Source organism: Seriola aureovittata, chromosome 13, assembly GCF_021018895.1.
Source record: "Seriola aureovittata isolate HTS-2021-v1 ecotype China chromosome 13, ASM2101889v1, whole genome shotgun sequence".
NCBI lineage: Eukaryota > Metazoa > Chordata > Actinopteri > Carangiformes > Carangidae > Seriola > Seriola aureovittata.
Window position 1 is genome coordinate 23,339,205 of NC_079376.1, and position 13,928 is coordinate 23,353,132.

The window sequence follows — 13,928 nt, forward strand, 5'->3', positions numbered from 1 at the left end:
AACCTGAGCAAAAACAAAAGATTCCTGTAGTGACCGTCACTGATACAGTCCTATAGCTGAGTGTGTGTGTGTGTGTGTTCCAGTCATTGCTCCTGGCGCATGACAGCATAGCAGAGACGGAAATGCAGCCTGAACCTCCGCCTGCCCAAGGAGAAACACTGACCCAGTGGGGAGGAGAGACTGTGAAGATAGTTCGCATAGAGAAGGCCCAAGATATACCGCTGGTAAGACACGTATTCCTAAACTCTAAATCAGGGGGGGAGACAGCTGAACACAGAGCTGACCTCGCTTGTAGTTTAGCTTGTGTTCCGCCAGCTCTGAACAGGAACTCCAGCATAAGTGAAAAAAGTTACTCTTTTGTCTCTCCAGTGTGGGTCATGTAGGGGCCAGGTTTTAACAAGAAGAAAAATGCATGACATAAAAAAACATTATATTTCTGGTTCTGCTGCATCAATTTTGTTTTTTTATGTTTTATTTGACTTTATAATTGTGAGTCTATCAGCGTTAGGAGTGCAGTGTTCGGTGGACTTATCTTTTAGTTTTAACTCTGTGCAACATTTAAACTCCACTGGAGAGGTTTGGTAAACAAAACCATGCATCCATCTACAGTGAGTCTGTTCATACTCCAGTGTAAATGGAGATCTACCACTGCACTGGCTAACGTAATTGGCATACCTTTTCATTAACGACCACTTATTTTGGTTGCTGGATTGTGTGCAACAAAATGACCATGCAGATATACCAGGCCTTTCTGAGCAAATCCACTATTCAGGCCCATTCCATTGGAAGTCTGAATGTTTGCTGTCATTTGGATATATATGAATTATGTTTTATATATATATACATTTTATATACATATAATTAATGTGTCTGCTAAAAGAATTTTATTATATTTCAGGATTAGCTTGTTTCCATGGGTATTTACACTGTAAATAATAGACTTCAACTCACACAGTCACTGTAACTCACTGTGTGTTGTGTGTGTGTGTGTGTGTGTGTGTGTGTGTGTGTGTGTGTGTGTGTGTGTGTGTGTGTGTGCGCGTGTGTGTGTGTGTGTTGTGCAGGGAGCCACTGTTCGTAATGAAATGGACAGTGTTGTGATCAGCCGTATTGTACGAGGTGGAGCGGCTGAGCGCAGTGGACTTTTATCAGAGGGAGATGAAATCCTGGAGATAAATGGCATCGAAATCAGAGGGAAAGATGTCAACCAAGTCTTTGACATTCTTGTGAGTATATTCTTATCTCCAAATATTTAACACACTTCTTAGATGCAGTGATAAACGGTAAGAAAGAATGATTATTAATGAGTAATCTATTACTATTACTGTCACTGTTATTCTACTGTCAGTTTCACAAATTATATTACAATTACCTGTTACAATCAAGGTGTTGACATGGATTTTGAGCCTATCTATATGTTCATTTTACTGACCTACATTTAGATTGTTCCTCCACTCACTGATCTGTGATGTGAGTTGATGGCAGTATGAACTGATACTTTGGCTGCGGTCGAAAAGCAAAAACAAAAAAATCTCCCTTTCTAACCACTTTTCCTCGACCTCGATGGAAAACTTCATGAGGTCAAAGAGGGACGTGAAGGAGAATTCATAAGGAGTTATGAAAAGACAACCACAGAGAATCTGACTGCACTTACACTGGATTTTCTTTTTAAAAAACAACTCTATTTATAACACATGGATGATAAATCCTCCTTCTCTAACCACAAACACAAAACAAACAGGACTCAAATGTTGAAATAAGATGACAAGAAAGGAAAATACAAGTAGGGAAAGTTGACCCATTAAAATAATAATTACATAGAAATGATAATAATGATGATGATATAGTTGACTATCAGTTCAATCCGCTTGTTTTTCATGATGATTCCTGACTGGATTTAAAGAGAATAAATCTATATTTAAATAGATATATATATTTAAACTCTAAAATAGATGCTCTGGGGTCGCTTTAAATGTTGCTGCAGCAAGGAATTGTGGGACGGCATTTCTCCTTTCCTTTGGTAAAGGAAGCTCCAGTGTTTCCTATGCTAAAGGAGATGAGATAGGAAGCACTGAAGCTCCTTTCCTCCTCATGTAGAGAAGTGGAGCAGCTCTGATCATGATGCTGCTCAGACACTTCAGCTCATTTCACTCAGTTTCACTCAGCAGTGAGGCTGCCGACAGGTTAAATACAAAATTTAAATAAATGTCAGTTGAGATGATGAAGGCAAGCTGATGGATAACAACATTTCTCTGTGTGTGTGTGTGTGTGTGTGTGTGTGTGTGTGTGTGTGTGTGTGTGTGTGTGTGTGTGTGTGTGTGTGTGTGTGTGTGTGTGTGTGTGTGTGTGTGTGTGTGTGTGTGTGTGTGTGTGTGTGTGTGTGTGTGTGTGTCAGGCGGACATGCATGGCCTTCTGACCTTTGTGCTGATTCCCAGCAGCCAGAGCAAACCTCCTCCTGTCAAAGAGACTGTGGTGAGTGCTGAGTCCTCAACATGACTGCTTTATTTTAATTTATCTTAAGTCTGGAAGAAACACAATTAGTTTTTTTACCTTCACCGAACGGACTAATGAACAGTTGCCTTTAGTTGGAAAATGTTGATTAAAATGATTTAAAATATCCATGATGTAAACATCCTCATCTTCACTGTTGGAAACGTCCTAACGTCTCTGGATGCGTCTGCTGTCTCTCTCCCTTCTCTCCTCCAGGTCCATGTGAAGTCTCATTTTGACTATGACCCCTCAGATGACCCTTATGTACCGTGCAGAGAGCTGGGCCTGTCCTTTCAGAAGGGAGACATCCTCCACATTATCAGTCAGTCAGACCCCAACTGGTGGCAGGCTTACAGGGACGGAGACGAGGATAACCAGCCGCTAGCTGGACTGGTACCAGGTCTGTCTGCCTGTCTGCCTGTCTGTCTGTCTGTCTGTCTGTCTGTCTGTCTGTCTGTCTGTCTGTCTGTCTGTCTGTCTGTCTGCCTGCCTGCCTGCCTGCCTGCCTGTGGCTGGGGTTTTGATATTATGTGTTTGTGAAGAATGCTTAGTCAGACTCTTGTGGGTAAATATTCTTGAATTTTTTCCACAGGCAAGAGTTTTCAGCAGCAGAGAGAAGCCATGAAACAGACCATAGAAGAAGACAAGGAGCCTGAGAAGCCTGGTCAGTTCCTACACCATCTAACCTTATTGCTGCGAATAAAACATTTTAGAGTGCCCCCAGTAACCTGAGTTTACATTATCACAATATAAGAGAATAAAAATGTGTTGTTGTCCAGTCATATTCACAAAGCATCTTAAGGCTAAAAGTAGCTCTTAATTTGCTGATACTCCTAAAAATAATGGGCATGTCAGTCCGAACTTTAGGACTCCTAATTTCTAAAAGCAATTTACAAAGTCACTTAGCACTAAAGTAGCACCTAAAACTAGGAGTAGTCACAAGCAGTGGAGAGGACTCCTAACTCACTAAGACCAAGTCACAGAGAAGAATCTTAAATGGCGGCTGTCACTCCACGACGCAGTTTTGTTTTGGAAACCTTACACGATGCTGAATCACTGAAAACACACGACTCAATAATGAGGGAATAATGATCGCTGTGGGGTTTGTGAGGGATGCAACAACATCTCCTACCAACTGAAACAACCTGATCAGTGTTTGGCAACGCTGCGCTAGTTGGCAACAGGAAAATGCAACTTTACAATGCTGACGACGTGGAGATCTCCGAGCTGCCCGTAAGCAGATCTGTTCACCAAACGATAAATGTCTCTATAGAACCACATTATAGGACAATTCATACCATTTCCTTTAGATGTCGAACAACAAACGTGCGTGTGTTTTTAGCGGCACAGCTTTGTGAAGATGATTCAGGTGAAAACTTTTACTTTTAGCGTGACTTAGGAATACTCTTAGTGGTAAGATAAAATGTTTTGTGGAAACGGGCGTTTCATTTCATTTCAACATTTCAGCCCCTAAAATGTGTGTTCTCCCCCAGCTCACATACATAAATCCAAACAAGACAATAAGATGAAATTGGACAGTAATTTTAACATCCAAGCCAATAATTGATTGAGTAAAATTTGTGTCCCTATACAGTAAGTGCAATAAGCCCTGTAGCCCCAACAGAGAGCTTTAAGGTGTCTGTTTGTTTACAGGGAAGCTGTGGTGTGCAAAGAAGAACAAGAGGAAGAGAAAGAAGCTGCTGTACAACACTCACAGGAACGATGGTATGACCCGTTTACCTGTCTGTGTGGCCAGGACGCACCACCTGTGTTTCATGTGTGTAGCTCAAGGCTCATCTAGAGTCGCGGCATCTCGCCGGCTCCCAGCGAAAGGAGACAAGAACGAGAAGATCTGTCCGTCATGTTGATCATAGCAGCAACATCACATAAAACTGACACCTTCTATTATAGTTTCATTGTGTAGACTGAATCTGAATATGACGCACACATGAGAAGAGAAAGATGCAATAAACATAATAAGCGTGTATGTAACAATAAATATCCAGGATGTGTGTACTCTATTTTTAGAGAGTGGGCGGTTTTCTAAAATACAGCACATGATGTCAAGACCTTTGGACCGAGCCGTCACTTGCTTATTCTGTCCTCTCCACTGGTCCAGATCTTGATAATGAGGAGATTCTCACCTATGAAGAGATGGCTCTGTACCACCAGCCGGCCAATAGGAAGCGGCCGATTGCACTGATTGGTCCAACCAGCTGTGGACAGGGAGAACTTAGGCAGAGACTTCTCAACAACCAACCAGAGCGGTTCGCTGGCGCTGTCCCTCGTAAGACCTATACACACACACACACACACACACACAGGACACACTCTTCTATGTGTTTGTGGATGAACAAATTGTGTTTTTTCTTTTGTGGGTTTTTCTGCAGACACCACGCGGAGCCGGCGAGACAGCGAGGTGGGTGGTCGAGACTACCACTTTGTGTCTCGTCAGACCTTTGAGGCAGAACTGGCAGCTGGTAAGATTTCATGTTTTTGACACCCTTCAGTCAGTGTCAGGCATGTCTTGCTTTTTCTTGCCGGAGCTCCGGATGGAGAGGATTTACAGCAGCTACCTCAGTGGTGAACTGATAGATAAGTTATGTAATGATAACCAAACCTTACTACAGTAAATGATGACATCTCACAACTGAGGGGTTCATCGGAATCAGAGCATGACAGCCAACATTCCAGTCACAGCCTTTTGTCCAATATCAAATATGAGGATAAACTTTCATTTATCAATTCTAAAATGAGACGACCTCAGATCTTGTCCCGTTCAGACCTGGTATTAACATCCATCTCAGGTGATCTGATCACAGGTGGTCAGCTCTAAGTTCAGGTGTGAACGCAGCCAAGACGCAATGAAAACCCAGAGAGCCGATCACTCACACGTGTCCACATTCTTTTAGCAGTGTGAATGTGTCTACTGACGTGCTCTGACAGTGTGATTAGTCCCAACACAATTTGTTATGAACTGAAAATACTTTACTGTTTCAAATGGATAAAAGTGTTTTTCACTCAACCGCTTTGTTACTTTTCTCAGGAAAGCTGATCGAATCTGGTGAGTTTGAGAAGAACCTGTATGGGACCAGTACAGACTCGGTGAGACAGGTCATCAACACTGGAAAAATCTGTGTGCTCTGTCTGCACACGCAGGTTGGTACACACACACACACACACACACACACACACACACACACACACACACACACACAAACACACACACACATACACATACAAGACAGAGCTGGGTGGCAAAGTGAGTTTCAACTACAGAACTCACATTCAGAAGTTTGTTGATTAAATCCTTTGTGTGTGTGTGTGTGTGTGTGTGTGTGTGTGTGTGTGTGTGTGTGTGTGTGTGTGTGTGTGTGTGTGTGTGTGTGTACAGGCTCTAAAGGTGCTGAGGAGTTCAGACTTGAAGCCTTACATCATCTTCATAGCTCCGCCCTCCCAGGAAAGACTTCGAGCCCTATTGGCTAAAGAGAACAAGAACCCCAAGGTTCCTGTCCAACTGTCTCCACTGTCTGTTTACACTCAGTCAAAGATAAATATCACTGGTGTTTACATCTCTGCAATGTTTGCCTCAGTAATATGTGTGTGTGTGTCTGTGTGTGTCTGTGTGTGTACAGCCTGAGGAGCTGCGGGACATCATAGAGAAAGCCCGGGAGATGGAGCAGAGCTGCGGTCACCTGTTTGACGCCGTCATCGTCAACACAGACCAGGACAAAGCCTACAACGAGCTGCTACGACTCATCAACAAACTGGACACTGAACCTCAGTGGGTGCCCTGCTCGTGGCTGCGCTGAACACACTCTCTCTCTCTCTCTCTCTCTCTCACACACACACTTACACATTACTCACATAGTAGACACACACAGCCCATGGAGCCCATTTCTACAGATGTAACAAACTGGACCCTGAAACACTGGTGTGGTTTTTACACAGTGTGCTGTGGTGAGGTTATAACAGAATATTAGGGTTGATGTTAGGAAAAAGCTAATGATTTTAAGAATGAAGTTGTAATATTATAAGAACCAAGTTGAAATGTAATAAGTCACAATATTGCAGGATGATAATCATAATAGTATCGCAGTATATTGACCATAATATTACAAGAGTTGTAGTTTTACAAGGAAACAAGTCTAAATATTACAAGAATAAAAGAGTATTTTAATAGAAAAGAAATTAGGATTTTTTTTTTTTTTTTGCAAAAATTACATTGACAAAGTTGGAATTTTAAAAGGATAATTCTGACTCCTCTGACACCAGACTTTTCCATGACCAGTAATGGTATTATGGTCTGTCAGAATGAGATTAGTTAGCAACACATCAGCAGAGCATTAACTTTCACTCAATGCACAGTTCACCACTTCATAGTTGATTCTGGCTGAGTCACCACTGTGTTCATTTCATTTCAATGTCCTATGATATAAAGGTTATATAAAGAATATAAAGGGTATTATTCATCCACATTCCCTCATTTTAAATGTAAAAGCAAACAAACCTCCCTCAACTGTTAAATAAGATGCAGCATTAAAATAAATGTCTCATACTTTTCCAACTTCATTTTTAAAATATTACTTTTTTTTTTTTTTAATAAATTCACATTATCTCATAATATTAGGAATGTTCCTGCAAATCTAGGACTCTATTCTAAGACTTTAATCATAACATGGGACATATTGTTCTTGAAAATACGATCATGTTTTTTTGTAAAACTTTGTCCTCAAAATATTCCAACTTTTTTCTAGTAAAATTAGAACTGTGTCTCATAATATCATGACCTTTTCTCACAACATTACAATTTTACTTTAAAATATTACAACTCTCTCACTTCTCTTTACTCATAAAATGACAACCATAAGTTTTGTAAACTTGATTCAACTGTGATCATGACACACTGTATTTATTTTATTCTTAAAATAACAACTTTTTTGTATATTTTGACTTTGTCTCAAAATATTCTAACTCATAAAGGACGTTATTCTTGTAATTTTATTACTTTTTCTTGTAAAATTAAGACAGTCTCTCATAAAACTACAACTTAATTCTGGGTCTTTAATCCTAACATAACATTTTATCTTGAAAATAACATTTTCTATATGACTTTATTTACAGAATTTTATTATATTAAGACTTTAAAACATAAAACCATGACTTTATTTTTATTTAAAATAACAGCTTTATTGAAATATGATTTTTTTTCTTCACTTCATTCTCATAACATTAAGACATTTTCTCCTAACATTGGCCCTAATACTTGTTTTGTAGAGCGTAGATACTCTGCACACAATCCGCATCATCTAGAATGTATTGACCTGGTGGCACTGGTAATTATAAATACATGATATATAAACGTTTGTGTATTGACCGTCCTGAAAGGGAGGAAATCCTCAACAAACTGATCTTGGATGGTGCTGAACTGATCAATGATGTTTTTATTCATCAGACATTTTTAAGACAGAGATTTCTGGCATCATCACAGTACCTAATATACAGAGATTTTTTTTTTTCTTTTGGTTGTTGTTTTTCCTTTTAAGAGTTGTTCTTTCTTAGAGTACTGAGACTTTTGTTGTTGTTATTTTTTTTCCTTTAAGAGTTGTTTTTTTCTCAGAGATGCTGGGCCTCTTTTATGATGCATCCTTTGACTTTATCCTGTGTTCATTTGAATTATGATGCCCAAATCATTTTAACTTGGACAGTGCAGAGGATCAATGTAAACATTTGATTTTGAATTCAAGAGCTTCTTAGTGTTTTTGTTAAATAACTTGGCCTTGGACCCAGATGCCCCTGGTAAGGAGTAAATGTGAAGAACACACACACACACACATACACACACACATTCAGTACAAATTAAAATTCACACTGAGCCACCGCCTGTATTGCTATGAAGAACACTCACACGTCCTAATTGTACACACCACAACAGTGCATTAGCTTCTGACTTTCCCCTGTACTGGAGGTCTTGAGCCCTCTGGACCCTGACTGACTGACTGACTGACTGACTGACTTTGTTGAACGGCTGGTTTATACCTGGCTCTCCTGTTAAAGTGCACACAATGGCAATAAACACTAAAATAAAGGACACAGCACTTGATCTCGGCTGACTGTTTTATTTTCTGCCTGTTTTTTCTGACTGACCAATCACAGAAGACCGTGTCAGCTGACTCTTCCTGTCCTGTCTGATCACATTTAAGTAGACCTCTGAGCCTGAGCCCTGAGGGGCGAGTGGGTGAAGGAAAGTTGTAGTTTTTAGTTGTGTTCCTGATCGGCACACAGTGCTGAATTTATTATATATTTAGTGTGTATGTGTGTGTGTGTTCATATGTGTGTGAATGGGTGTGTGTGTGTGTGTGTGTGTGTGCGTGTGTGCGTGTGCGTGTGCGTGTGTGTGTGCGGCTGTCTTTGAAGACAGTGAAGTATTATTATGACCTGAAGTAGACCTGACACAATATCACTGTTATCATTGTGTAGAGCTTTTATATATATGTAATGCTGAAAATAGAAGTCCAGAATGCACCAATAGAATTGCAGGTTTCACCCCCTTGCCTCCCTGCCATTGGTCCAGGAGGAAGAGGGGGGCAGGGAAATGAACTGTATTGAATGTAAAGTTAATTGATACCAGTTCCTGTGTATCAGACATCACATCTTCCTGAGAAAATCTGCTTTTTGTATGAATATTCACAATGAATAAATAATAGATGATTGATATAAAATAACTGACCTTGTGTTTTTGTTTAATGTTTCTTCATATACAGTTTTTTCCAAATCCAAGAAGACAGCCAAAAGAAGGAAGCGACATACATCTTAAAATAACTCAAATAAATCAACTTTTTTTGGAGCTTTCAACTGCATTTCAGGGTCTTCATCAGTGAAAAGAACTGGCTGAGTATCATCACATGAACTAAATTCAGAAACAGTCATATTATGATGAAAACATATGAGACGTGTCGTACGAAGACATACATCGTATTATTAAAATGTAATTTTACTATATTTTCATTCATTTTCTATTAATACACCAGCCTCCACCTATGACTGCCAGTAGCAGTTGTAACTTAATAAGCACTTATATCTGCTCAAACCTACTTCATAGTAAAGTGTTACCTAAACTGTCCAATTACAGTGAGCAATACTGTAATTAAAAAGGATAACTGATACATCAATCAATCAATCAATCAATCAATCAGACTTTATTTGTGTAGCACTTTTCATACAAACAATGTGACACAAACTGCTGTACAGAATAAAAGCAATAACACCCCCCCCCACACACACAAACACACACACACACACACTCACTCGCTCACTCACTCACTCACTTACTCACCATTTACACACAAAACAATAAATGACAAAGTAATCAGTACAAACAATAAAAATAAGAACTGAGGAAACACAGAAAACTGGAAAACAAAGATAACGATAGAGTGAAAAAGATAAAAAATAAAATACTAAAACAGAGGAGATGTATTAAAGTGAGTAAAACCAGAAATAAAAGTAGACATAATTGGCTGCTGCAAGGACATGGACCAGAGTTATAAAAATATACCTTGTGGTTTTTCTGACTTTGGGTTTAATATATAATGATATAATAATTATAACCAATTAGTCTGGGGTAATAAAACCCTGAGTAGGCCACCACACCCTTTCATGCCCCTCCAGTGTGAAACAGGTCTCTCCAGAAGATGTAGTAATATGAGGAGACCAAGAGGTGGCAGCGTTTTCCAGATTGTTGATGCCATGTGTGAGAATATTCAGAGAAGAGTTTGCCAATAACATTGTGTCAACTGTTTCCCTAAGCTGATCGCCATGCATGGGTGTTTCGCAAAGTCTGTTTCTGGGACATGGTTCTGGACACGCAGCTGGTAAACCTGCCGTCTCCTGTCTGGTCATGCCAAACGAAACGCAACCTCAGGATTTCCACAGAATTTACTCTCCACCCTCCTCTCCTCCACATGTACTGCACTGTGTTCAGCATCAAAACACCTCACACTTACTGTCCCAATAAAGTCCTATGTAGAGGTCAGTAGACTTTGACTGGGCAAGAAGAACATGTTCACTTAATGTTTTACTTTTAAAGTGCAAATTCATTTATTTCATTACATTACTCCTAAATTTACATTTGGTCTATGTGTCCTTTTGAGGTGCTTCTTTGATTTCTGTTTCAACCTGTTTGAACAGAGAAAAATAAGTGTCCTTCAATAATAATGGTAGACATTTTTCATCGTAGTAACTTTGACATTTCATGACAAGAAAAGCACAGGTGTAACAAACATACACCTTGCTGTCTGCATGATGGCTCACACATGTCTTACTGGGACATTTAAATGGAAATGAACCATCAATTTATTAGTTACACAAGCAAAATGTCTGTTGTGAGAATGGTCACGAGACACAGTGCTTAGCCCTGCACAACAGCTATTCATTTTATTAATTAAACCTGTGCTTTAAGTGTTTGGGTAATGTTCGCCGGTTAGTTACTAACCTATCTGGTCAGATAAACTTAGTGTGTTTGTGTCTACTGTCTAATGTTTTATCTTTACGCTATCGACATAGTTCTTTTGGTGGCAGCTTCCGTGGCAGCTCACACTCTGTGCAGCAAGTTGTGCTTCCACCTGAAATGAAATGTGTTTTATATAAAGCTTTGCTTGATTGGTAGTGTACCTATATACAATATGGTAATATAGCTCCTTTACTAGTAAATTTACTACTCAGATAGCAAAATAAATCCATGCTTGTTTTCTTCTGGCCCAGTATACACCTGGTTTCAAGGCCTGAATCTGGCCCATATACAGCGTGATTGTCAGAGTACACATCTGGACCAATTCTGGTGCACACACAGAAAATCTTCAGGCTGTCAGCCTGGCTGATAACAGCTGGAATCTGCCCAGATTTGGAAGTATATGGGCCAGGCCCAACATGGGCAGAAGACCCAGGTATTTTATTTAGTTTATTTTCCCAGCTGACATGGGCACAAACTATAGATATGGAACAGTAATTAATATGGCAGTATCATATCATATCAAGATAATGTTCATTCATACATACTTATTCAATATATTGGCAATAATTATCATAATACCGCCATGGTTTGCTACGTTTATCGCATATAGTGCTTGAAGAAACTCTGTATTCTTAAAAGCCTACAAAAAGTAAAAAAGTAAACTTTATATGAGCATTTATTATTGCATTACTTAATTACCCATAGCTCATAACATTATGCCTACAAGTCACAAAAAAAATCAAATTTTGAAATCCCGCTATGGGACGTTCTTTATCTTGTTCCGTCTAAACTCTTTGGCTGGTTCGGTCTGTGTTGCTGTGACGTCAGTTTTATAGAAACGTCTACCAAATGATGGCACTGTAATGTATCGTAGGGGGCGGGACCCACGCCTCTTGCTGCAGCGGATTGGTCGATACTCCTGTCAGTCAATCCTCTCCTGCCTCACCGCCTCTGGTCTCGGAGTCCGGTTGATGAGCAGAAGGAGGGGAAAGAGGTAGAGAGACGTGGTGGAGATGTAGCAATCAACGGAAACTATAATTTTTTAACGCTCTCCATTCCTCTTATATCGTGCATTTTACTTTTTTCTACTTTGTTTATTTCTGTTTTCTTATTTTACGCTTGTTTTGCCGCTTTTCGGTTCGAGTTGTGTATCCTTGGCAACGCCAGTAACTGTCCTGCGAAGTTTGGATCAAGTGGTTTACCTTTGGCCGGAAAATAAACTGGATAACTACCCGATAAACTAACGGAGTTGACTCCGTGAGTCACAGGAGGGTCTGTGAAAGTACTTCAGACTGTCTTTATCCACATTTAACGATTTTTATTTTTAATTTTAAACCTTGTGTTAAAGGAAACCGGACAGCGCGAGACAATAGTGGTGTGTGAGAGACACAGAGAAAGCTCGTGCAAGGGAGGAGGAGGAGGGGGGTCGATGCCTCGCGGGGGCTTTGTTCTGCCCCGTGTTGAGACATACCGCGGATATCGACAGATTTAGTGGTGGATTAATGATTAGTTCGTGATTAATAAGCGGAGTCGGAAGCCGTGGGAGCAACCATGGATGTGACTCTGTCGGAGTTACTAGCCACTTTCATGGAGTCGCCGCTGGTGGTGTGGGTGAGTGAGAGCAACACGCGCACACACGGTTGTGATGGTGACCTCTGCCTGTGTTTTACTTTCTCTCAGCCAACTGACAAACTAGTAGCTGGCAGCAAACATATTATATATATATATAATATAACATGTATATAACATGTCATCCATATTCTACCTTTCTATTGAAGTTTTGTTGTAGTTAATAGTTTTTATTCATTAACTACACTAAAGTGAAAGGGGAAAGATTTGTAGTGTAAAAGCCTCAGATTAAGTGGTCCATTGAGAGATTTTTGGTTGGTGTCTCAGGGGCTTTCCAAGTGTGCTTCTCATCCAAACTGTCAAACAGAAGTTTTGTCTGCTTTGCTTCACTGCTAACAGCTGGTGTACCTCACTTCTCTCACTTATTTACCTCTTCTTTTGCCTTTTGCTATTAAAATGCTGATGCATGCAAGACCCCCCCCCCCCCCAGTACAATGAATGATTGAAATTCCAGTAAGAAACAGGACACTAAATTGACTAACGGGGTAACAGACCAATAGTGTGGAATTAAAGATGTTAAAGACTTTTACTAAGCCCACAAAAGGCTTCTTTCTCTCAGATTTTCTTCACAAATGTGTTTAAATCCGTGTTAGTGAGCCAAGATCCAAGATCATCCATTCACCTGACAGGTGCGACATACCAAGATGCTGATTTCACAGCATGATTATTGCACAACTTTTCCCTGGGCTGGTCACAATAAAAAGCCACTTTAAAATGTGCATTTTTGTATTGAAAAGAGACATTTATTAGATAGGGAATGGTGGATTTCACATGACTTAGGCTGCAGATGTGCAGATTTAGGGGGAGAGTCATGAATCAAAAAATTATGTGACCACCATTTACCTCATTTCCTTCTAAACCACCACTGTATAAGTTGGACAGCTACTGTGTGTACGACTGATTAATGAGACATAAAGAAGACAGAAGTGCTATACATATTGTTATTGTTTACTGTGCCTGCCTTCTTCCTCTCTTGATGTCCCATTAAGACCGTTGTAGGGTTATTATACTGCCCTGGTCAGTCCCGGAAGAATCATATCTCCTGTACCTACCACATCCATGGTACCTACAGAAGAATTTTGGCTCCGACTTGTTACCGAACTATCAGTTCTCGTGACATCCCTACAGTCCCCCCTAATATTCTCACAGATTTGTGATTTTAGATGTGTTGCTGATGTTCAAGGTGTAAATGTGTTTAAAAAAAAAAACAGTCATTATCTTCATCATAGCAAACAGCACTTTAATTGATTTCACTAAACTCGAAAAGCTTTAAGCAGAGACTGATTTAACTAACTG

The 13,928-nt window shown here is 39.9% G+C and overlaps 2 protein-coding genes across 4 annotated transcripts in view; both read left to right on the top strand.

The window, feature by feature from the left end:
* Positions 1 to 7,462, top strand: part of pals1a (protein associated with LIN7 1, MAGUK p55 family member a) — a 29,628-nt gene extending 22,166 nt beyond the window's left edge. For both annotated transcript variants that reach the window (XM_056392879.1, XM_056392880.1), the window contains exons 7-17: positions 84 to 224; positions 1,065 to 1,226; positions 2,396 to 2,473; positions 2,708 to 2,891; positions 3,084 to 3,155; positions 4,145 to 4,216; positions 4,611 to 4,778; positions 4,882 to 4,971; positions 5,538 to 5,650; positions 5,886 to 5,996; positions 6,127 to 7,462. In XM_056392879.1, the coding sequence (XP_056248854.1) occupies positions 84 to 224; positions 1,065 to 1,226; positions 2,396 to 2,473; positions 2,708 to 2,891; positions 3,084 to 3,155; positions 4,145 to 4,216; positions 4,611 to 4,778; positions 4,882 to 4,971; positions 5,538 to 5,650; positions 5,886 to 5,996; positions 6,127 to 6,303 (1,368 nt within the window). In that variant the 3' untranslated portion in view covers positions 6,304 to 7,462. The remainder of the gene's footprint in view (positions 1 to 83; positions 225 to 1,064; positions 1,227 to 2,395; positions 2,474 to 2,707; positions 2,892 to 3,083; positions 3,156 to 4,144; positions 4,217 to 4,610; positions 4,779 to 4,881; positions 4,972 to 5,537; positions 5,651 to 5,885; positions 5,997 to 6,126) is intronic.
* A 4,534-nt stretch (positions 7,463 to 11,996) lies between these two features.
* The window catches only part of ccdc88c (coiled-coil domain containing 88C), a 50,349-nt gene continuing 48,417 nt past the window's right edge, over positions 11,997 to 13,928 (top strand). For both annotated transcript variants that reach the window (XR_008829361.1, XM_056393439.1), the window contains exon 1: positions 11,997 to 12,614. Coding sequence is in view for 1 of the 2 variants with exons in the window: in XM_056393439.1 (XP_056249414.1) it covers positions 12,555 to 12,614 (60 nt within the window). In the remaining variant the exon portion in view is untranslated. The remainder of the gene's footprint in view (positions 12,615 to 13,928) is intronic.